The sequence below is a fragment of the Gadus chalcogrammus genome, chromosome 9 (assembly GCF_026213295.1).
Source record: "Gadus chalcogrammus isolate NIFS_2021 chromosome 9, NIFS_Gcha_1.0, whole genome shotgun sequence".
NCBI classification, from domain to species: domain Eukaryota; kingdom Metazoa; phylum Chordata; class Actinopteri; order Gadiformes; family Gadidae; genus Gadus; species Gadus chalcogrammus.
Genome location: NC_079420.1, coordinates 12,296,322 through 12,321,389, shown reverse-complemented (window position 1 = coordinate 12,321,389; position 25,068 = coordinate 12,296,322). Strand labels below are relative to the sequence as shown.

Sequence of the window (25,068 nt, the reverse complement as noted above, 5' to 3'; positions counted from 1 at the left end):
CTTATCCTCTCCAGCGATGGCCTCAAACTGTTTGGTGACCCACTCCAGCCAGCGCGTGTCCTCGTCCAGACTCATCCTGCCTGTCCCGGGCACATTCCATAAAACCAGGTTACACTAATCCACATAGACACACCATTATCCATATTGAATATGTCCCATTTATATTTTTATCATGTTCACTTGCGTATTTGAGGCATCAACTAATGTATCAAAATAAACATTCCCATGAAGGTTTAAAGTAAGTTTCTGTGTCAGGAATAATAACCTTACATTATCAACAACCTAAGACAAAAAGGACTGCGATGAAAGGATGGTCTTTTGGGTTGCTAGGAGACTGGTCTCATTATCGCCTGCCTTCATCACCAGCTGAGAACCACAGAAGGTATCCCATTCATCGACATGCTGCGTTGTCACGGAGACGTTGGCATGGTGATTAGAGAGGACCAGGATGACAACACGGGAAAATACCGCAAGTGCGGTAAAGTATCGTAATACATAACGTTAATACAGCCAAATACCGTGATACATAGAAAGGCATCAACGCACCACATGGAATTTTGAATCTATCTCCTGATCTGAACTGATCCGTTTACGCCATGGCCTAACCACACCTGGTACGACACCACTCTCAGACCAGGCAAGATATAAGAGTGAGAGACTGAATCAGCTGAACAATCAATAAGATAATGAAACAGAGTTTCCTTCACTGATGTTCAAAACTCTGCTGTCTCTGCTGTTACTCACTCCCCCCTCCAGAGAACACATCACTCTCATCCTCCGTCAACTTCATTGGCTTCCCATAAAACAACGCATCAATTTCAAGATCCTACTCACCACCTACAAAGCCCTAAACAATCTTGCAACCTCATACCTAACCGAGCTCCTCCAGCCCCCAAGTCGCCTACGCTCCGCCGATGCCAACCTTCTCAATCCCATCACCAGGACCAAGTACCCTGGGGGACAGAGCCTTCGCCATCGTCTACCCTCTGGAACTCCCTCCCTCTGGCAATCCGAAACTCTGATACACTCCTTTCGTTCAAAGGTCAAATTAAATCCCATCTTTTCAGGAGCACCTACAACATTTGACAAATCATATTCGCTATCTTCCTCCCTCTCTCTCTCTCTCTCTCTCTCTCTCTCTCTCTCTCTCTCTCTCTCTCTCTCTCTCTCTCTCTCTCTCTCTCTCTCTCTCTCTCTCTCTCTCTCTCTCTCTCTCTCTCTCTCTCTCTCTCTCTCTTAATGTGTTGTCTATTGTTGTAGTGTTGTTTATCTGCCTTTTTTTTGAGTGTCTGTATTGTCTGTATGTATTCCTTTTTGTAAAGCGTCCTTGAGTACTGAGAAAAGTGCTGTAAAAAAAACATCTTTTATATATTATTATTATTACTACCACCCCATAGTTAGCAGTTACTGTCAGAAGGATGTCAGAACCAACGCCATCGAAAGAAATAGAGGAACTATCCTGTCCAACATGTCCTCACTACTTCTGGGCTTATTTTCTGTTTGACTGAAACATTGCTTTATGTTTTATATTTGAATCAGATCGTAATCCTCCTCCTCATCATCATCATCATCATCATCATAGGCCACTCACTTCAACGTAATAAAAATCCAAACCTAATAGTTATGAGCAAAGTTCAGCCTCTTGTGTTCAACCTCCCAGCAGCCAGTGGGACCAGTTCATCTTCCTCCTCAGCCAGTGGGACCGGTTCATCTTCTTCGTCTGCCAGTGGGACCAGTTCATCTTCCTCCTCAGCCAGTGGGACCAATTCATCTTCCTCCTCTACCAGTGGGACAAGTTCATCTTCCTCCTCAGCCAGTGGGACAGGTTCATCTTCCTCCTCAGCCAGTGGGACCAATTCATCTTCCTCCTCTACCAGTGGGACAAGTTCATCTTCCTCCTCAGCCAGTGGGACAGGTTCATCTTCCTCCTCAGCCAGTGGGACCAATTCATCTTCCTCCTCTACCAGTGGGACAAGTTCATCTTCCTCCTCAGCCAGTGGGACCAGTTCATCTTCCTCCTCAGCCAGTGGGACCAGTTCATCTTCCTCCTCAGCCAGTGGGACCAGTTAATCTTCCTCCTCAGCCAGTGGGACCAGTTCATCTTCCTCCTCAGCCAGTGGGACCAGTTCATCTTCCTCCTCAGCCAGTTTGCCACGAGGCCTGGACCTTGAACCCTATCTATAGCATTCTACCTCTCTATCTCCCTACCTCTCTACCTTCCTACCTTCCTACCTCTCTACCTCCCGACCTTCCTACCTCCCGACCTTCCTACCTTCCTATCTCCCGACCTTCCTACCTACCTACCTGCCTACCTCCCAACCTTCCTACCTTCCTACCTCCCGACCTCCCAACCTTCCTACCTCCCTACCTATCTACCTCCCTACCTTCCTACAAACAAAGAGACAAACAAACAAACAAACAAACAAACAAACAAACAGACGGACAGAAGACCAGAACCAGCGCTTACCGGTTGAGGGGTGGAGGCCACCGGGTTTGGGGTTCTGGTTGCGGGGTGACGCCTCACTCGAGGTCTCTGTTTGGGGTTCGGTCAGGCAGGGTGAAGTCCTCCTGGTCTCTCTAGTCCTCCTGGTCTCTCAAGTCCTCCTGGTCTCTCTCTCTCTCTCTCTGGGATCCGTCCTGGTGGATAGTCCTCCTCTCTCTCTCTGCCGCCTGTCAGCTGCAGCTGACTCCCCCATCAGCCCCCCCCCCCCCCCTGTCTCCCTCATTGGGAGTGAGAGCACCTCCCCCCTCCCTCCCTCAGTGGGAGAGAGAGCCCCCCCCCCTCCCTCCCTCAGGGGGGGAGAGCCCCGACCCCCCTCCCAATGACAGCGATATGAGGTGAACTCTCCTCTCAACGTATTCCTGTTGGTATTCAGCAAATCTTCCTCCTATTTCCGCTGATGTTTAGTTTTATATAGTATAAGTATCACACTCTCCACTTGCTGGCACCTTGTTGTTAAATTATGTAACTGCTTACAAAAATATGTTTTCTAAAAGTGAGCGGACATTGATTTTATCTGGACAAGTAGGAGAGTATTCAGGGTAGATCCCTAAACCATAACCCTGTTCAGGACAAAGCAGTTTAATTATTATATAAAGGATATATATCATCAGTATATGCTCATATCATTTATGTATAAATGATATGACAAATAAAGTATCTATCTTCATCTCTTTAGAGAACCAAACTCGTACAAACACACAAAGCTCATGTGATGAAAGAGTTTTATTTGACCATTGTGCTGCAGGTCAGGGTAAGACTAACCTAGACTAACAAATCCAAACTCTGTTACCTCCAGGTTTTCACAGACTAGTACAACTAGTTCACACACTAGTTCAACTAGTTAAGTGCAATTCCAGCTCTGCAAGGCACAAACTAGCAGTACAAGGATTGTCTCTCCTCATCAACCATACAAAATGAATTATGAAACACACGCATAAAAAATGCAGTCAATGTAAAAATGAGCTCAAGTATCACGAGTCCAATTGGTACGTTTAACCCTTCAGTGTCCGGGATCGCAGAGAAACCGATGTAACAAAACCAGTACCAGTAACCAGTAACAATATGTACATTAATATGGAGCAGTAGAAATACAGCAGAACGTCCTGCCGAGAATCACATTTAAACTTCATCTTCACAGCGCAACACTTTCCATGATTAATAACTTCAATAGTAACGAAACAACGTCTTCAATTGAATCCAAAAGATTAATCATTTCATTGCTTTGTCACACATAAAAGTAAAAAAAACCCTCAGCCCTCAAAGCCAAAGACATAAATAAAGAAGACCACACATTACCTTGTCACCTTGTGTACAACCTAGTGAACACAACATGGTCATCAGCATTGTACTGTACAGTACTCATCACTTATACTGTACAGCAGACCTCAGAGTTGACCTCTCTGTGATAGATCTAGAAGACGTACAGAGATATAGAATATAGAACATTTCCTATCCCAGTGATATTGTGAACAGTAACACTAAACAAAAGTTGTGTTTGTTAACGACTTGAAGTCAACGGTTAAACCGCCAGCAGCAATAGCAGCTAGATATTGATGTAGATATTAATAAAGACTGATTGTTTTATCTGTGGCATCACTCAAACTGCAGTGGAGCCACTCTCTCTTTCTACTGTGTGTCAGTCAAACACATCCAACACATACTCCACCTCAACGACATGCAAATAAAACACCTTGCCCTGCCCCCAGGCCCCACCCAAGGCCCTGCCCAAGGCCCTGCCCCAAGGCCCTGCCCCAAGGCCCTGCCCCCAGGCGCTCCGTCACTTGCTTCCTACATGATTGGCGGCAGACTACGGTAGGCGTCTCTGGCTCCGCCCACTCCCTGTTGAGAATGGATGGTGATGTGCACGGGCCTCTCCCCTCCTCCTTCTTGCTCCTTGGTTCCCGTGGAGACCCTTGCTCCACCCTCGCCGACGTCCTCGACCGACGCCCCCAGAGGTCGAAGCCGCTCGCTGGACGGCAGCGTGCCCCGCGACCCTGAGCTGTCCCGCCGCGACTGGCTAGCGCTGGTGCTAGCTGTGCTAACCCTGTCCGCTAAAAGAGAGAACAGCCATGTTAATAATAATAATAATAATAATAATACATTTTATTTATAATGCACTTTATATTCAAGAATCTCAAAGTGCTTAGCACAACATGCTACATCACTCTACTACTGGAACTAACATGTAGCGTATAAAAGGTTACATCATATTGTCCTTAAGGTTACGTCATGTTTCCCTTAAGATTACATCATAGCTTTAAGGTGAAATCATAGCTTTAAGGTGACCTCATGTCTTTAGGGTGACCTCATGGCTTTAAGGTTACATCATAGCTTTAAGGTGAAGTCATGTTGTCTTTAGGGTGACCTCATAGCTTCAAGGTGACCCCATAGCTTTAAGGTGAATCAGTAAGGTGAAGTCATGGTCTCTCTGAATCAGTAAGGTGAAGTCATCAGTACGAGCGTCAATCAAACATTAATAAGTGCAGTCTGGAGCGATCAGGTGTATTGATCTAACCGGGGGGCTGGCCGCTCTGCCTCTGGTCCGGTCCGCAGCTCGGGGGGGTCTGCGGCACGGCCACGCCCCCGCGGGGCCGGGGGCGGACCCGGTTGAAGTTCCCCTGCATGATCCAGGGGTGCTGGACGCCCTCGTCAGGGGTCATCCGGGTCGCAGGGTCCCAGCTGGGGGGGGGGGGGGGACGACACTGCGGTTAACAGACACCAACCCTTTAGACCCAGAGTCAAAGAGTATACAACACTAGACCGCGTTGTAAGAGTCAGAGTAAGGGTTAGAGACGTAGTAAGGGTACGAGTAATAGAAGGGTAGGAGTCATAGTGAGGGTTTAGAGGAGTCTTACGCCAGGCAGCGCTTGATGAAGTCCAGGAAGAGAGCGTCGTTGGTCTTCAGGACGGCGGACAGATCCTTAGAGTTTGGCTTCCGCTTCTTCCCCTTAGTGTTAGTAGTGCTCCGAGGGTTTCCCTTAGAGTCTGAAACACATACTCCCTTAGAGTCTGGAACACACACTCCCTTAAAGCCTGAAACACAAACTTTCATAGAGTCTGGAACATACACTCCCGTAGAGTCTGATATAACTCACTCCCTTAAGAGTCTGAAACACACGCTCCCTCAGAGTCTTTAACACAAACTTCCTTAGAGTCTGAAACACACTCCCTTAAGTCTGAAAGATACACTCCCTTAAGAGTCTGAAACACACGCTCCCTCAGAGTCTTTAACACAAACTTCCTTAGAGTCTGAAACACACTCCCTTAAGTCTGAAAGATACACTCCCATAAGAGTCTGAAACACACGGTCCCTCAGAGTCTTTAACACAAACTTCCTTAGAGTCTGAAACACACTCCCTTAAGAGTCTGAAACACACGCACACTCCTTTAGAGTCGGAGACACACTCCCTTAAGTCTGAAACACAGACACACTCCCTTACTGAAGCACACACACACACATTCCCTTCAAGTCTGAAACACACACTCCCTTAAAGTCTGAAACACAAAAATTCCCTTAGATTTTGAAATACACACACACACACACTCCTTTAGTCAGAAACACACACACAACCCCTTAGAGTCTGAAACACACACACACACACACACACACACACACACACACACACACACACACACACACACACACACACACACACACACACACACACACACACACACACACACACACACACACACACTGCTTTGGAGTCGGAAGCACATACCCCCCTTCCAGCATTGCTGCCAGGAGAACTTCCATACAATCTTACCGAAGAACAACCTTTTCCTTGAGGCAGTCTGAACAAATTCCTCTGGAGGCGTGCCCATCACCTGGAGAGAGGAGACGGATCATCTGACTTGCTTGACCTGATGTGACATCATGCTGTCTAGAAGGTCACCTCATGATGTCTTTAAGGTGACATCATATCTTTAAGCTGACATTATATCTTTAATATGACATCATATCTTTTAGTTGACATTATATCTTTAAGGTGACCTCATATCTTTAAGGAGACATCATCATATCTTTAAGTACGCATCATCTCTCTAATGTGACTTCATCTTTAAGGTGACATCATGTTGTCTTTAAGGTAACATCATCATCTCTCTAAGGTGACATCATCTCTTTAAGGTGACATCATGCTGTGTGGGCGGCTGTGGTAGGGGGACAGGTGGGTGGGGGGGGGTCACCTCCATGATGCAGGCCATCTGCTCGGCCTCGCTCTCCCCGGGGAACAGGGGCCCCCCGGTGTAGAGCTCGGCCAGGATGCAGCCCAGGCTCCACATGTCGATGGCCATGCTGTAGGGCTGGCCAAGGATCACCTCGGGGGAGCGGTAGAACCGGCTCTGAATGTAGGTGTACACTGCCGGGAGGGAGAGCGTTAGAACCCAGCCTGGAGAGCTTAAGAACCCAGCCTGGAGAGCTTAAGAACCCAGCCTGGAGGGCTTAAGAACCCAGCCTGGAGAGCTTAAGAACCCAGCCTGGAGAGCTTAAGAACCCAGCCTGGAGAGCTTAAGAACCCAGCCTGGAGAGCTTAAGAACCCAGCCTGGAGAGCTTAGGAACCCAGCCTGGAGAGCTTAATAACCCAGCCTGGAGAGCTTATAACCCAGCCTGGAGAGCTTAAGAACCCAGCCTGGAGAGCGTTGGCTCTTATAAATCGATTGAGTTGAATTTAGAGAGGGAGGGAGAGAGGGAGAGAGAGAGAGAGAGACACACACACACACACACACACACACACACACACACACACACACACACACACACACACACACACACACACACACACACACACACACACACACACACACACACACACACACACACACACACACACAGAGAAAGAGAGACAGAGGGATAGAGAGAGAGAGACAGACAGACAGACAGACAGACAGACAGACAGACAGACAGACAGACAGACAGACAGACAGACAGACAGACAGACAGACAGACAGACAGACAGACAGACAGACAGACAGACAGAGAGATTGAAGGAAGTTGAAGTTAAGATAAACACAGCTCTTAGGTGATACAGTCCAAGGTGTGATGGCCTCTCTCAGGTCCTCAGTCTCACCTTTCTGCTGCTCATAGCAGCTGGAGCCGAAGTCGACCACCTTGATGTTCCCGGGGCCGCGCTGGGACAGCAGGATGTTCTCCTGGGGACACACAGGACCACCCAAAAGGAGGTCAGCACCACCCCCCTACTGGTGTAGCTCCAAACTACTGGTGTAGCTCCGACCTACTGGTGTGTCACCACCCTACTGGTGTAGCACCACCCGACTTGTGTAGCCCCACTCTGCTGGTGTAGCACCATACTACTGGTGCAGCACCCCAGTACTGGTGTAGCTCCTGCTGCTGTCCACTAGGGGGGGCCAGATCTCCGTATTATCAAACACATATTTCAGGAATGTGTTACTCTGTGGGGGGTCTGGTCATAGTCAAAGCACTGTCTCTATACTGTCTAACCCCTACCTGCTCCTTAATGACCTGTCTCTGTACTGTCTAACCCCTACCTGCTCCTTAATGACCTGTCTCTGTACTATCTAACCCTTACCTGCTCCTTAATGACCTGTGTCTGTACTGTCTAGCCCCTACCTGCTCCTTAATGACCTGTCTCTGTACTGTCTAACCGCTACCTGCTCCTTAATGACCAGTCTCTGTACCGTCTAACCCCTACCAGCACCTGAGGCTGGTTGTGTGCTCAATTATTAACTTGTACTAAATAGTGAATATTAAGGAGATGGCACAGTGTTGGCAGTGTGGAGGGGTGGAAGGTGTAGGTAGGTACAGTAACATGTGCAGTGAGACGGGTGGAGGTGACAGTCGGGTGGAGGTGGAGGTCGGGTGGAGGTGTCAGTCGGATGGAGGTGTGAGTCGGGTGGAGGAGTCAGTCGGGTGGAGGTGTCAGTTGGTTGGAGGTGTGAGTCGGTTGGATGTGTGAGTCGGGTGGAGGTGACATTCGGTTTGAGGTGTGAGTCGGTTGGAGGGGTGAGTCGGGTGGAGGTGTGAGTCGGGTGGAGGTGACATTCGGTTTGAGGTGTGAGTCGGTTGGAGGTGTGAGTCGGATGGAGGTGACATTCGGGTGGAGGTGTGAGTCGGGTGGAGGTGTGAGTCGGGTGGAGGTGTGAGTCGGGTGGAGGTGTCAATTGGTTGGAGGTGTGAGTCGGTTGTAGGTGTGAGTCGGGTGGAGGTGACATTTGGGTGGAGGTGTGAGTCGGGTGGAGGTGTCAGTCGGGTGGAGGTACCGGTTTGAGGTCACAGTGTATGATCTTCTCGTCGTGGAGCATCTGAAGGCAGCGTAACAGAGAGTGGGCAAAGCGCCGGATCAGAGCCACGGAGAAGCCCTGGAAGTTGTTCTTCTTGATCAGCTCATACAGGTTTACCCTGGGACACAGGCAGGGGAGGTTAGTGGGTACAGGTTCACCTTGGGACACACGCAGGGGCGGTTAGTTGGTACAGGTTAACCCTGGGACACACGCAGATGCGGTTAGTGGGTACAGGTTCGAGGCAGAGGTCCCCGTGTTCCACAGGGCAGTCCCTCGTCTCCAAGGGGACGTGCTGAGAACAGCCATAAACTGTGTTCGAAATCGTTCCCTGTCACGGATAGTGCACTATATAGGGTGCTCGCCATTTTGTAGTGGTGTTCGAATTCTAAGTGGTTAATTTAATTCGCTATAATATAGTGGACATAAAATACCTACAATTTGAGTGACCATACGATGTTCCCTAAATATTACTCCTGTATACCACAATGCAATGCGGTCGTTTAGAAATGTTCAGCGTAGTGTCCGAATTCTCGTTTGTTCATTCCCTATATAGTGCACTATATATATCATAAACACTATATAGGGAATAGTGAGTGAGTGAACCGGGAACGATTTCAAACACAGCTCTAATCTGCACTCAAAGATCGCGGCCGCATGTAACATGTGACCCTAATGTGTCATGTGAACCTAATTTGACATTTGACCCTTATGTGTCATGTGACCATGGATTCACGTGAACAACACTCCTCAACTCGTTCCCACACAACACCCTGAGCTCCTCCTTCTGACTGTAGGGCGGTGTTCAGACCTCCTTCTCGGTGTTCTACAGGAGCAAGCTAACAGAAGCAGGCTAACAGGGGAAGGCTAACAGGGAGCAGGCTAACAGGGAGCAGGCTAACAGGAGCAGGCTAACAGGGGAAGGCTAACAGGGAGCAGGCTAAAAGGGAGCAGGCTAACAGGGGAAGGCTAACAGGGGAAGGCTAACAGGGAAAAAGCTAACAGGGAAAAGGCTAACAGGGAGCAGGCTAACAGGGAGCAGGCTAACAGGAGCAGGCTAACAGGGGAAGGCTAACAGGGAGCAGGCTAACAGGAGCAGGCTAACAGGGGAAGGCTAACAGGGAGCAGGCTAACAGGAGCAGGCGAACAGCCGCCATGCTAACGGTGATTCACATGTTGAAACAGGAGCTACCAAATGCTTAAGCTGCCAGTGCTCCGCAGCTCTTTAAACATTACCCGCCTGGCGGTACGTGGGAATGTGGGCAGTGTTATTTTTTGCCCCGTTAAGACGGTGTAAGAGGAGCCTTCACACCCGGGCCCCTGGGGGCCTCTGGGGGCCCCCATGGGCCCGTTGGAGGCGGTAACTAACGGTAACTGGAGACCAGGAGCAAAGTGTCTCTTAAAGGTCACTGAACACAGTCACAAATCCATCATCCAGAGATATGAAATGATTAGGAGGCCAACACACACACACACACACACACACACACACACACACACACACACACACACACACACACACACACACACACACACACACACACACACACACACACACACACACACACACACACACAGCAGGAGTGAAGGTGGCAGTTTGTTAAAGTGACGGAGAGTCAAACTGCCATACGTTTAGCCAATGGATTATTCAGGAAGGACAGCCCCAACATGGCCGCCAGAGCTGGGTTCATGTCAGGCGTTCTGCTGGGGAGCTATTGAACAGGTCCTCCTAACCCCTGAACAGGACCTACTTACCCCTGAATAGGACCTCCTAACCCGTGAACAGAACCTCCTAACCCCTGAACAGGACCTCCTAACCCCTGAAGAGGACCTCCTAACCCCTGAGACATCTTTGAAAAGGGAATACAGTGGGTGGCTTCCTCTTGTGAGTCCATCGAAAAACTGGCGCCGAATATGTTAATAATATGATAATATTATTAACATATTCGAGATAATATGATAATATATATCTCGCTAAGCTCTGTCACCAGTCAATTCTCCATAACTCCTGGTGGTGGCGCTCACCGAAAACAGGGGACGCTTCAGAAAAGAAGAAGAACTCACAGGGCCGCACAGCGAGGGAAAGACAATTAGAAAGGAACCTACTTTACCTCTCGAATATGACGTAGTGATGACATCATGTTGTCTTTAGTGTGACAACATGATGACATCAGTTATTCGTTGGGGTGCCCTTATGATGACATCATTTGGTCTTTATGGTGACCTCATGATGACATCCTGTTGTCTTTATGGTGACCTCATGAGGACATCATGTTGTCTTTATGGTGACCTCATGATGACATCCTGTTGTCTTTGGGGTGACAACATGATGACAATGACATCATGTCGACATCAAGATGTCATGATGATGCCATTGCGCGGCTCAGGACCTCGGGCAGAACTCACCCCAGCAGCTCGAAGGAGATGCAGAGGTGGTTTCTGAAGTAGAAGTACTCGTTCATGTGGATGACGTTGTGCAGGTTCTCCGGGTCTTTCCTCTTCACGATGTCCAGGATCTTCAGCTCCACCAGCGCCTGGTGGTGGAACCTAGAGGTCAAAGGTCAGAGTTCAGAGGTCAGATCTGAAGCTCTGGTCTGGTGGTCAACCTGCACCTCCTTCTTTCTTTGACCCCCTGCTAGACGGTCTGGAATAGAGTGTCTGGACTAGAGGGTCTGGATTAGAGGGTCTGGACTAGAGGGTCTGGACTAGAGGGTCTGGACTAGAGGGTCTGGCTAGAGGGACTGGACTGGAGGGTCTGGACTAGAGGGTCTGTACTAGAGGTTCTGGACTAGAGGGACTAGACTGGAGGGTCTGGAATGGATTAGAGGGTCTGGACTAGAGGTTCTGGACTAGAGGGTCTGGACTAGAGATTCTGGACTAGAGGGACCGGACTAGAGGGACTGGAGTAGAGAGTCTGGACTAGAGGAACTAGAGGGTCTGGACAAGAGGAACTAGAGGGTCTGGACTAGAGGGTATGGACTAGAGGGACTGGACTAGAGTGTCTGGACTACACGGTCTGGACTAGAAGGGGTCATCTGCCCAAAGTTCTGGAACAGTCTGTCCTTCCATGCTAGCTCTGCTCCTCCTATGCTAGCTCTGCTCCTCCATTCTAACCCTAATCAGCTGTTCTGTACTGAACTCTTATCTACAATGCCCTACTCTACTGTACTGTACTGTACTGTACTGTACTGTCCAGTACTCAACTGTCCTCCACTGTCCTCTACTCTACTCTACTCTACTCTACTCTACTTTACTGTACCTCTTCTTGTTGCGGATCATCTTGATGGCCACCATCTCGTTGGTCTTGTGGTCCAGACACTTCAGCACCTGGCCGAAGGAGCCCTTCCCGATCACCTCCAGCACCTCGAAGCGGAAGGCGATGTGGTCGTGGAGCACCTGGAACACCGGGGCCACCGCTCTTTATTAACACGGCTCTTTATTACCCCGGTTCTTTATCAACGGTTCTGTATCAACGGTTCTTTATTAATGGTTCTTTATTAACGGTTCAGTATCAATGGTTCTTTATCGACACAGCTCTTTATCAACACCGTTATTTGTCCAACCGTTGTAGTGCGTTGCTGGTATATAGCTCCCATGATCTTGGCTAGCATGTCATGTTAGCATGTTTTAGCACCCTAGATGAATGTAACCATATGTAGCTCCCATGAGCTCAACGTGTTATATTAGCACGTAGCCTGACTAGCGCGTCCGCATAGCTTGTTCTCCTACCCGTATGTAGCTCCCGTGCTCGTCGTCGAAGCCTGAGTTGTGGGGAGCGCCCAGTGTGGCCTCGATCTTCTGGGAGCCCAGACCCATGAACCAGACCTCCGCATGGTCCGAGATCTCCTCCTGCTCAAACTCTGACAGACGCTCATGGAAGTGCTTCAGAGCATCTGGGGAGGGCAGGAGGAGTTAGGAGGGAGGAGAAGAGAGAGGAGGAGAAGAGAGAGGAGGGGAGAGGAGAGAGGGGAGAGGAGAGAAGAGGAGAGGAGAGAGGATAAGGAGAAGAGAGAGGAGGGAAGAGAGAGGAGAAAGGAGAGAGAGGAAGAGGAAGGGAGAGGAGGAAAGATAGAGGAAAGAGGAGGAAGGAGGGAGGAGGAGAGGAGAGGAGTGGAGGAGAAGGAGAAGGAAGGGTAGGAGGAGAGAGGAAGGGAAGTGAGGAGAGGTGAGGGATAGGAGATGGAGGAGGAGAGAGTGAGAGGAAAGGAAAGAGAGATATGGAGAGGAGTAGGAAAAGAGGAGAGGAGAGAGAGAGAGGAAAAGGAGAGGGAGAGAGAGAGAGAGGAGAGTAAGGAGATGTGAGAGGAAGAGGAGAAGAAAGAAGGAGAGGGGAAGATGGAGGAGAGAGGAGGAGAAAGGTAGGAGTGAGGGAGGAGAGATGAGAAAGGGGAAAGAAGGAGAAGGAGAAGAGGAGAGAGGAGAGATGGAGGAGAGAGGAGGAGAAAGGAGAGGAGGGAGGGAGGAGAGAGGAGAGGCGAGGACAGAGGAGAGAGGGGAGAGGGAGGAGAGAGGAGGAGAAAGGAGAGGAGAGAGGAGAGAGGAAGAGAAAGGAGTGGAGAGAGAGAAGGGAGAGTGAGGAGAGAAGAGGGAGGAGGGAGGAGACAGAAGGCAAAAGAAGAGGAGAGAAGGAGGAGGAGGGGGAAGAGAGGAGGCAAAAGGAAGAGGAAGAGGAGAGAGGAGAGAGGGAGAGTCAGACCTCTTCCCATTCAGACCAGTGAATCAAGGTTTTGCAGGACTGAGGGTGGGGGGAGATAGGAGAGAAAGGGGAGAGGGGGTACCTGAGGGGGAGAGGGGGAGAGGGGAGAGGGGGGGGGTTACCTGTGGGAGAAAGGGGGAGTCTCTGTCCCTCGAAGGCTTTCTCCTTCTCCTGCTTGTTGCCGGGGGTACGGGGGGCCTGGGGGCTGGACAGGGTCTCCCTGGGACCCCCAAGCCGCCCACCCAACAGGGCGGGCTTCGGCCTCTCCCCCTGTCCAATCAACACGCAGAACATCAGCTCAGGCCACTCCCCCTCAGGTGCGTATGAATGAGTGAGTGAGTGAGTGAGTGAGTGAGTGAGTGAGTGAGTGAGTGAGTGAGTGAGTGAGTGAGTGAGTGAGTGAGTGAGTGAGTGAGTGAGTGAGTGAGTGAGTGAGTGAGTGAGTGAGTGAGTGAGTGAGTGAGTGAGTGAGTGAGTGAGTGAGTGAGTGAGTGAGTGAGTGAGTGAGTGAGTGAGTGTGTCCCACCTGGTGTTTGTGGTAGCTGTTGTGCGTGCTGGGTATGTGGGGCAGGATGGAGTCCTGGAGGTGGGGGTGGTGGAGGTGTTTGGAGTTGCTGACCACCACCTGCACCAGGGGCGGCTCCAGATGGGACCGGCCGCCCACGGACGGAGCAAACTTCTGGAGGGGGAGAGAGAGAGATACAGAGAGTCTGTCTGCGTGTGTCTTTATGTCTTTATATAAAATACTATAAAGATAATACTGAATATAAAGATAATACTACTACATGGAAACGAACACACACGCGGACACACACACAGACACACACACACACAAACTCACGCACACGTGCACACACCGCAGCGACACTCGCCCTTAAACATAACAGCTCCACCATCGACACACGCGCAGGTAAGAACACACAAGCACGCGCACACACCGCAGCGACAGTCGCCCTGAAACATAACGGCTCCGCCATCGACACGCGAGCCCAGGTAAGAACACACACGCACACACCGCAGCGACACACTCGCCCAGGTAAGACGTTCTGTCTATAGACTGTACAAATTGCGATAAAAGAAGGGAAGAGACAATTTCTCACCTCCACAAGCAACGGCAGGTCGTTCATTTTGTCATGTAAAAAACTTAAAATTCAAACATTGCGCCGACCGGCATATCAGCACACAAGTGACGTGATCTTAAAGAGACATTGTCCCTATAACGCAATCAAAACATGTCAATAACACAGTATGGGGAATTTTGTCTATAGAGCACCCCAAGACTACTCTTTGTTTCTCAAATGTAATATTACTCGCCTCCTTGAGCCTAGTGAAATGTCATGCGATATTGATATCCCCCTTCCACCCTGCAGCCTGTTTTAGTTTTTTATTTTCTTACGTTTTGTGTGTATGCTATGTGTGACTGTAGGCTACTGCTGCCTGTCTTGGCCATGACACTGGAAGAGATGTTTAATTTCAATGATGATTATTTTTTTCAACCATCCAATAGTAGTTGCCTTGCAATTGCATTTGAAAATGTCAATGCACTTTTCAGTCCTGAATAACTGTAAAAATTATTTTATAATTTTTTTCCCGCCCACGGATGCTCTGGCATCTATGGATACAAATACTTTTGCTACACATTTACCACCTAGACATGTTGCAAAACTACCTGCAAAAAAAACCACAGCTGAGACTTGCAAGAGCAGATTCGAGCAGTTGTAACGATGGACTTGTGCTCGCTCATTAAAATGCTGAATCAACATAGCGTTCTTTATCATTTTATTTGTGAGGAAATTGTTCACAGATGTGCAACTTCTGATGCATTAGTTCAAATTTGGGTTTACGAATGCACACATTTTGGGCATGTTCTCAGATTATGAAACACGGGTGTGCGAATGTGTTTTGCACCAACTGCGCTGCAATGATTGTAGCAAAAGGATTTGTGCACCTGTAACACAGATTTGCGTATACTCGTAGACCCTATTTTGTGTTTACAATGGTAAAAAAATATTTACGACTTCAAATGTACTGTTAAACATTTGTGACTTTAGAGTACACATGCAAAATAAATATGACTTCAAATTTACTGTGACTTTAGTGTACGCATTCAAATTCTGCAGTTACAGGTGCTAAAGACTTTTGCTACAATAATACCTTCATACAATAATACCTTCATAGTCTGTCTGCCTGTCTGTCTGTGGGGGCGTAGAGTGTAAGGCTGAGTCACATTGTGTTATTCTTGTGCCCCTCATATTTTGGTAAACAACTTTTGGATCATATTTAATCATCACGTCTCAGCTTTCATTTGATTTTAGCGCTTTAAAAATACTTTGCGCAATATAAATATTGTAGAAACCTTTAGGTTTGTCGTTTGACGGACCATACACTCTAAATTAAAGACAATATATATATTAATCTTTCTTAAAACATTTTTTTTTCCATATTTAATTTGTAGTACTGTTCCTGTTCTATGGATTTAATAGCATCATCATTATCATCATCATCTGCATGTTTTCTATACATTGCTTTGACCTATTTATGTTTAATGTGAATATTCTCCACAGTGTTAATTAGTTTCCATTTGGTGGAGAACTTTAATTTACTTTTTTTTTTTTATTGTATTTACGCTCTTATTTTGAAACACGGTTAGTGTATTTGGGGCTCTCACCCTGGTGAGGGGCTGGACCCCCCAAACTCGGCCCCTCCATGGGGAGCCTGTGGGGGGGGGGGGGGGGAGAAGACCTACATTAGCCGGACTGATGGAGCGAGATACAGTGAGAGCCCATTCAGCTAATTCAGGATCCTCTAGTCAACATTAACTTTTAGTTCCCTATCCTCTAGTGAACACTAACCTTTAGTTCACTGTCCTCTAGTCAACACTAACCTTTAGTTCACTGTCCTCTAGTGAACACTAACCTTTAGTTCACTATCCTCTAGTCAACACTAACCTTTAGTTCACTATCCTCTAGTGAACACTAACCTCTAGTTCACTATCCTCTAGTGAACACTAACTTTTAGTTCACTATCCTCTAGTGAACACACCAACTTTTAGTTCACTATCCTCTAGTGAACACTAACCTTTAGTTCACTATCCTCGTCAACATTAACATTTAGTTCATTATCCTAGTGAACACTAATCTTTAGTTCAGTGTCCTCTAGTCAATACTAACATTTAGTTAACCATCCTCTAGTCAACACCACTAACCTTTAGTTCACTATCATTCTAGTCAACACTAACCTTTAGTTCACCGCTTTGCATTAAGGGCTGTCATCACAACACTGAGGACCACTTTACACTAAGGGCTGTCATCATAACACTGAAGATTGCTTTAAACTAAGGGCTTTCATCACAACACTGAGGACCGCTTTGCACTAAGGGCTGTCATCACAACACTGAGGACCGCCTCGCTTTACACTAAGGGCTGTCACAACAACACTGAGGACTGGTTTACACTAAGGGCTGTCATCATACCACTTTACACTAAGGGCTGTCATCATAACACTGATGACCGCTTTACAATAAGGGCTGTCATCATAACACTGAGGACAACTTTACACTAAGGGCTTTCATCATAACACTGAGGACAACTTTACACTAAGGGCTGTCATCATAACACTGAGGACCGCTTTGCACTAAGGGCTGTCATCACAACACTGATGACCGCTTTACACTAAGGGCTGTCATCATAACACTGAGGAGAACTTTACACTAAGGGCTGTCATCATACCACTGAGGACCGCTTTACACTAAGGGCTGTCATCATAACACTGAGGAGAACTTTACACTAAGGGCTGTCATCCTAACTCTGAGGACCGCTTTACACTAAGGGCTGCATCATACCCATAAGGACCGCTTTACACTAAGGGCTGCAACAGAACACTAAGGACCGCTTTACACTCAGGGTTGTCATCATAACACTGAGGACCGCTTTACACTAAGGGCTGTCATCATTTACACTGAGGGCTGCATCAGAACACTAAGGACCGCTTCACACAAAGGGCTGTCATCATAACACTGAGGACCGCTTTACACTCAGGGTTGTCATCGTAACACTGAGGACCGCTTTACACTAAGGGCTGTCATCATTTACACTGAGGGCTGCATCAGAACACTAAGGACCGCTTCACACTAAGGGCTGTCATCATAACACTGAGGACCGCTTTACACTCAGGGTTGTCATCATACAGATACCCGATTGTTACGCATTCCCGCAGCAGCCTGAGGCGGCAGCAGACCTCCATGTGGACACAAGTGGGTCCATGTAGGGTCTGAGGGTCTTGGGACCACCAACACAAATAGACAGCAGGACGAGTCCGAGCAACACTCTTAAATCACTTAAAGAGCTGGGAGAATTTTAAACCGCACTATTCTTACATCCTGATGAGAAAATACTGATGTTAAGAAACTAATGTTAAGATAATAATATTAAACAATGATGCATCAATATGACTGTTAAGTATCAATGTTACTAGAACTAAGTAGGCCTACTAGTTTAGAAGCCATATTCTACAGTAGTATAATACTACTGTCATACTAGCCTACTAATGTTCAAATAATAACGATATAATACTAATGTCAAACAATAATGTTCAAATATGAATGTTAAGGACTAGTTTGAAAGCCATATTCTTTTTAAAATGACACAGATGTTATAGAGCATCGTTGGACAAATGACACGCATAAGTTTGGATTAATTGAATGAAATAAACTTTATAGTGTCCAGCAGATCCACACCGATGGTAACTAGATGTCCGGTGTCTCCATTACAGGTCAACCACTGATCGTGGCTCCTCACCTTGTTGTTGATTTCTGGCAGCATGCCGTCAGACTCGGTCTTAACGAGGACTCAGCAGTTCCCACGGTAGTCCACGGTAGTCCAGGCACGGAGAAAAGATACGAGATCCAAACTAAGGTCAAGCGGTGTATCCCCACATGTCCAACAGTCCTCCGAGCCGCTGACTGAGGTGTTATGCCGCTGAGAGAGGAGCTGACAGTGGGCTGGGCGCTAAACGTGCCGCCCCCATACTCCGCGGGACGGGGATCAACTCCTCCCGTCCTCAGAGGATCACTGAGAGTCGACATGACGCATTGCTGAGGTCTCAGATAGGGAGGACCACCTGTTGAGCCTTGATATAGACCTGGACCCGGAGCGGTCTCTGTCTGGTCGAAGTACCGAGACCAAGTGGGAATTCAATAATCGAGACAATTCAAATTGTCTTGATTGGCGAACACAATGGAAAATGTAGGCGTGACGCCAAGGTTCAAATCCCAGCTCACCGCGTCTTCTAATCGTTAACATCCCCATATCGACTGTTTGAATCTACATTTGTTGCATCATGTTTCCAGCCATCATTTTAACCCAAATCGTTTTTATTAAATGGTATAAATAGCTATATTTTGACATATGATAGGTACTTGGTGTATTCTTCATGTGTTAAGCACACAGGCCAGATTAATTAATAAGTAGCCAGTTATCTCATAGGATCCTCGTTCTACTGTTACACAATTATATGACATCACTGTCTTGCGGGCTTGGGTTTCCACGGTGATGGATATGATGGAGTCAGCTGATTATCAAACCTTGGGGTCACCCAAATAGTGAGATGAGAGAGGAGAGTAGAAAAAAGAGAGGAGGGGAGAGGAGGTGAGGAGAGAAGAGAGGAGGGAAGAGAGACGAGAGGAGAGGAGGTGAGGAGAGAGGAGGGGAGAGAGAGGAGAGGATAGGGTAGGGGAGAGAGGAGAGGAGATGAGGGGAGAGGATAGTAGAGAGAAGAGAGGAGGGGAGAAGAGAGCAGGAGAGGAGAGAACAAGGTGTGTTGTTGTCCCGGGAGTTTAACCTCTGTGCTAAACCATCAGCCTGATGACCAGACACCCAAGGCAACACAACACCCGCATGGAGGAGCACGACACCAGATCTGTGTGTGTGTGTGTGTGTGTGTGTGTGTGTGTGTGTGTGTGTGTGTGTGTGTGTGTGTGTGTGTGTGTGTGTGTGTGTGTGTGTGTGTGTGTGTGTGTGTGTGTGTGTGTGTGTGTGTGTGCGTGCGTGTCTGTGTGTGTTTGTGTGTGAGAGAGAGGGAGAGACAGAGTTTTTTGAGACACACACACACACACACACACACACATACAAACACACTCGAATGCTCACACATGCAGACACTAAAATAGGTATAATCCTCATCCAGCACACATCCCTGACGACAGCCTAATACATAAAATAGACGCCTCATTTCCGTTCTCCCCCTGTTAGTGTACAGCAGTCTTTCTCTCTATCTGTCTGTCTGTCTGTCTTTCTGTCTTCCGTCTGTTGCTCTGTTTCCATCATGCAGGTCAGTGGTCCTCCTGAAGGTAAAGTGCTGCGTCGTTTCCTCGGCTAAACTCGGAGACACCGGAGCTTTGGCGAAGCCCCCGTGTCTCTGGGGGAAGTGTTTCTATTCCTGGATCTGCAGTCCTATATTAAGACACTCCACCTACCCTAGACCAGAGGTTCTGCTGTAAGATGGTACAGTGGACCAGAAGTAGCAGGACTGCTGGGTCCCAGAATAGGTTGACCTTTAAATAGGGCTAGCGAGGCTGAGGAGCCGTTACTGACGCAGTGGAAAACACTCCCAGATGGAGGAGAGGTTGTCCTGGTTACCCTGATGTTCCACACATCCCTAGCAACCCAACATTTTAGTCATCAAGAGACAATCTATCCCACGCTGGTTACAGAGAACACAGAGACAGGAACCTCAGAAACCGGACATCCCAGACTGATGGTGTGTGTGTGTGTGTGTGTGTGTGTGTGTGTGTGTGTGTGTGTGTGTGTGTGTGTGTGTGTGCGTGCGTGCGTGCGTGCGTGCGTGCGTGCGTGCGTGCGTGCGTGCGTGCGTGCGTGCGTGCGTGCGTGCGTGCGTGCGTGCGTGCGTGCGTGCGTGCGTGCGTGCGTGTGTGTGTTTGTGTGTGTGTGTGTCTGTGTATTTGTATTTGTGTTTGTGTGTTTGTCTCCACCTCCACATCCTTCTAAAATGGCTCTATTGGACAGCCTAGTTTAGCATATCTAAGTCCCGAGTTTAGAGAACTCAAAATTCTACTCTGACGCCAACCATTATGGGATTAGTTCAAATACATTGACCTGGTTACCATTACCTGTCTGCAGTGGTGGCTGGTGATCAGAATTGTTGGTGGGGCACAGCAATAGAAAGGGTGTCTGGGCTTCGGGTCTATTACATTTTGGGAATTTAATAGATTTGATTTCCTGTATTCTGGTGCATTTTGGGGATGGCCACTACCTATTTACCTACTATTCATTCAGACTCATAGCCTACATCCTGACTTGCAGGGCCTGGACAAGCTTCCATTGCATATTACCTACTTTATGGCCATTCCACCAGCCATTGCTATTTGACCCATTGTTGTTATTCTGATATTGAGACAAATCATGATCACTGTCCTATAGCGTCCATTTTTTGTGAGTCTCAATGTCTACTTCAAATGCAGTTAGAAATATGGGACAGTTGCTTCATTTTGTTTATATGCTACATAAAACAAAATGAAGTTTTATGTAGCTCCTTTTAAGTATAACATTGCTTGGGGAGTCCAATTCCTCCACTGAAAAGGGTGGAAAGTGCTTACAACTCTCTGCTAGTTAGCGATCGATCTCTTCTATCTAATCTCTACATGTAGTTGTGTTGCGCGAATGCTGCAGAGGGAGGTAGCCTATTTCATTGATTCGCTGAATTTCCCAATCATGTGGTGATAGCAAAAAAGAAAGGCGATACCATTGGCCTGGGGCACACACTGGTGCGACCCAAGGGTGAATTTTCTTGCGCCAATGAAAAGCTGTCTCTGCTTGATAGACAGCAAAAAGTTAGCGAGCTTACATTGACTTCAACGTGGCCGGCGCCCCTGACTTGGAGGAGGGCTTTATTTCAAATGACCAATAACTAGCCTAGCCCAAATCATTGACGTTCAGACGCATTTAAATGGTTGCTGGCAGTGACAAGTACATCACACAATTAAACGAGGATAAACGCTATGTATTATTGTTGATTCATTTCGTATCGATAACAGTTGATTAATAGTTGGCAGAAATAGTCAAGTGAATATTTCACGGAGGGGCGGCGCCCTAGCGCCCTCTATTGACCCAGCGCCACTGCCTGTCTGTCTCACTCTCCAGCTCACTGTCTGTCGGTCTGGTGGTTCTGGAGACAGCTAATGGATGCTTTGACAGACTAAGAATTATTAAACCATCACCTCGACCCACCGTCACCTCCACCCGGCATTACACCATCACCTCCGACCGAACCTTCACCTCCACTCACCATCACCATCACCTCACCCACCATCAACTCCAACACCACCTCCACCAGGCATTAGACCATCACCTCCACCCACCATCACCTCCACCCACCTCCACCTCCACATCCTCAGTGTGACCTCTATCCTCAGTGTGACCCTCTATCCTCAGTGTGACCCTCTATCCTCTATCCTCAGTGTGACCCTCTATCCTCTATCCTCAGTGTGACCCTCTATCCTCAGTGTGACCCTCTATCCTCAGTGTGACCCTCTATCCTCTATCCTCAGTGTGACCCTCTATCCTCAGTGTGACCCTCTATCCTCAGTGTGACCCTCTAGTGTGACCCTCTATCCTCAGTGTGACCCTCTATCCTCAGTGTGACCCTCTATCCTCAGTGTGACCCTCTATCCTCAGTGTGACCCTCTATCCTCAGTGTGACCCTCTATCCTCAGTGTGACCCTCTATCCTCAGTGTGACCCTCTACCCTCTATCCTCAGTGTGACTCTCCAGTGTGACCCTCTATCCTCAGTGTGACCCTCTATCCTCTGTGTGACCCTCTATCCTCTATCCTCAGTGTGACCCTCTATCCTCAGTGTGACCCTCTATCCTCAGTGTGACTCTCCAGTGTGACCCTCTATCCTCAGTGTGACCCTCTATCCTCAGTGTGAGCCTCTATCCTCAGTGTGACCCTCTAGTGTGACCCTCTATCCTCAGTGTGACCCTCTATCCTCAGTGTGACCCTCTATCCTCAGTGTGACCCTCTATCCTCAGTGTGAGCCTCTATCCTCAGTGTGACCCTCTAGTGTGACCCTCTATCCTCAGTGTGACCCTCTATCCTCAGTGTGACCCTCTATCCTCAGTGTTGACCCTCTATCCTCAGTGTGACCCTCTATCCTCAGTGTGACCCTCTCTCCTCAGTGTGACCCGCTTTCCTAGGTGTGACCCTTTGAACTCAGTACTCTGTGATCATCTTTGCTCTCCTGTCTGTAAAGGCACAAAAATTCCACCCAAATATATTTATAAGCAACAGCATTCTTGTTCTTATGCAAGACTTCTCGTGTTCCCCGTTCAGCGCTGGCTACTGTTCAGCTACTGGGTGACTCACGTTCAGAGACATGTCTTACTGTCCGTCTGTCTGTCTGTCGGTTCCCCAGTCTGCGCTGGCTACTGTTTAGCTAGCGCCTCGCGCTGGGATACATTGGAACACAGTCACTGATTAACTGTCTCTTCAACAGCTGCAGGATATATCTACACCCCTGGGGCTGCTACCTGGCAACCTGCTACCTGGCAACAGGGCCGTCCAGCGTGGGAAACCAGGAGGACTTTACTGGATACTTAAGAAAAGTTGAGTGGAGGCTGAGGGTACAAAGTCTCTCTGCTTAAAACGATGGTCAGCAACCATCTCAGCCCCGTGAAAGACAGCTGGTCTGGGGCTAGCAGCACGAGCTCATCCCCTGCTGCTCACAGGAGTAACACTAGAACCACGCTGAGGAACACTAGAACCCCACAGAGTAACACTAGAACCCAACAGAGGAACACTAGAACCACGCTGAGGAACACTAGAACCACGCTGAGGAACACTAGAACCCAACAGAGGAACACTAGAACCCAACAGAGGAACACTAGAACCATGCTGAGGAACACTAGAACCCCACAGAGTAACACTAGAACCCAACAGAGGAACACTAGAACCACGCTGAGGAACACTAGAACCACGCTGAGGAACACTAGAACCACTCTGAGGAACACTAGAACCCAACAGAAGAACGCTAGAACCCACAGAGGAACACTTGAAACACACTGAGGAACACTAGAACACCTGAACCCCGCCGAGGAACACTAGAACCCACAGAGGAACACTAGAACACTAGAATGACGCTGGGAACGCTAGAACCACAAAGAGGAACACTAGACCCCCACAGAGGAACACTAGAACACTAGAATGACGCTGGGAACGCTAGAACCACAAAGAGGAACACTAGTACCCCACTGAGGAACACTAGAACCACGCTGAGGAACACTATAACCCCACTGAGGAACACTAGAACCACGCTGAGGAACACTAGAACACTAGAACCATGCTGAGGAACACTAGAACTCACAGAGGAACACTAGAACCACGCTGTTATCTCCTAATCCTTCTTTAACCTTAGGATATCTCCTAAACGTTCTTTAACCTTAGGCTATCTTCTAAACCTACCTTAACCTGAGGCTATCTCCTCAACGTTCTTTAACCTAAGGCTATCTCCTAAACCAACCTTAACCTGAGGCTATCTCCTAATCCTACCTTAACCTGAGGCCATCTCCTAATCCTACTTTAACCTGAGGCCATCTCCTAATCCTACCTTAACCTGAGGCTATCTCCTAATCCTACTTTAACCTGAGGCTATCTCCTAATCCTACTTTAACCTTAGGCTTACCTTTATCAGCAGAGGGAACCGTCTGACTTTCTCCTTCCTGAACTTCTCCGGGACTTTCCTGGAGACATTTTTGCTGTGAGGAGATCAGTTAGTAAAGGGGTGGTTTGAGAACAAACCATGGAATGTATGACCCTGTCAGAGATGGGCCCTCTACTGCCCCCTGGGGGCACTCTACTGCCCCCTATGGGCCCTCTACTGACCCCTGGGGGCTCTCTACTGGCCCCTGCACTCTACTGACCCCTTGGGGACACAGGCGTTGACTGGCTTTAATTTTTGCGTGACTGAACATGAACAGGTTTTCCTTTGTCTGTTAGTAAAGGAGGAACTACAGTCGATTGCCTAGACTACGCTTAGTGTAATACAATGAGAAATAAACCTTACCATTACAAAATAATGCAACAGAGTAAAGAATTTCAAGTAAGTTATATTTAGGGCATTCAGCAGACACTTTTATCTAAAGCAACTTACAATAAGTACATTTGTTAGAAGAAGAGAAACAACAATATATCGCTGTCGGTACAGTAAGGATGTCCATAGAACCAAGTGGCATACACTAGCAACCACTAGGTAAAACCATTTCCCAACAAAGATAGCTAGGATAAGATGCTACACAACTAAGTCCTATAAATAACTACGACATGCAATAAGTAGGAGGGCTGGGAAGGGCTGTGCGGGGTCCAGGTGAACTCTGAAGAGGTGCGAGTTTGGTTTTGGACCATTACTCACCTTTTGTCTGTGGACTTGCGCGACGCGCTCATGATGCTCAATAAAGTGACAATCCATACATCAGCTCATCCTCATGTTCTCATGAACGTTAGAACATGATCACCAAGACGGACTGAACCCACGACTCTAGGCTGGCGCTGTCAGGTGTCCAAGGCGGAGTCTTCAGCTTAACCAAACAATGGTCGGTC

At 48.0% G+C, this 25,068-nt stretch overlaps 2 protein-coding genes across 3 annotated transcripts in view; both read right to left on the bottom strand.

The window, feature by feature from the left end:
* LOC130389676 (NADPH oxidase 5-like) overlaps positions 1 to 75 on the bottom strand; it is a 9,959-nt gene extending 9,884 nt beyond the window's left edge. The window contains exon 1 of the mRNA XM_056599572.1: positions 1 to 75. This exon is cut by the window's left edge and continues 45 nt beyond it. Within this exon, the coding sequence (XP_056455547.1) occupies positions 1 to 75 (75 nt within the window).
* A 3,135-nt stretch (positions 76 to 3,210) lies between these two features.
* On the bottom strand, positions 3,211 to 25,011 carry dyrk4 (dual-specificity tyrosine-(Y)-phosphorylation regulated kinase 4). Of its 2 annotated transcripts, XM_056599577.1 has the most exons (14): positions 24,881 to 25,011; positions 24,155 to 24,227; positions 13,985 to 14,137; positions 13,581 to 13,728; positions 12,492 to 12,655; positions 12,022 to 12,158; positions 11,169 to 11,309; positions 8,745 to 8,883; positions 7,574 to 7,655; positions 6,692 to 6,864; positions 6,271 to 6,331; positions 5,359 to 5,488; positions 5,019 to 5,182; positions 4,246 to 4,554 (listed from the first exon to the last, which is right to left on the bottom strand). In XM_056599577.1, the coding sequence occupies exons 1-14, from the start codon at positions 24,910 to 24,912 to the stop codon at positions 4,292 to 4,294; spliced, it is 1,860 nt and encodes a 619-aa protein (XP_056455552.1). In that variant the 5' UTR covers positions 24,913 to 25,011; the 3' UTR covers positions 4,246 to 4,291. The 2 variants fall into 2 exon arrangements, with proteins under 2 accessions (XP_056455553.1, XP_056455552.1); XM_056599578.1 differs by lacking the exons at positions 24,155 to 24,227; positions 24,881 to 25,011 and adding an exon at positions 18,255 to 18,663 and having other exon boundaries at positions 3,211 to 4,554.
* Positions 25,012 to 25,068: the final 57 nt, after the last annotated feature.

What these genes read in the sequence shown, in the direction of transcription:
- dyrk4 (XM_056599577.1), bottom strand. Translation starts at nt 24,912, where the DNA reads ATGAGCGCGTCGCGCAAGTCCACAGACAAAAG. An exon ending in ACAGCTACCACAAACACCAG is followed by an intron (nt 13,729 to 13,984) that starts GTGGGACACACT and finishes TTGATTGGACAG; the next exon opens with GGGGAGAGGCCGAAGCCCGC. An exon ending in TACACTGTGACCTCAAACCG is followed by an intron (nt 7,656 to 8,744) that starts GTACCTCCACCC and finishes GTGTGTCCCCAG; the next exon opens with GAGAACATCCTGCTGTCCCA.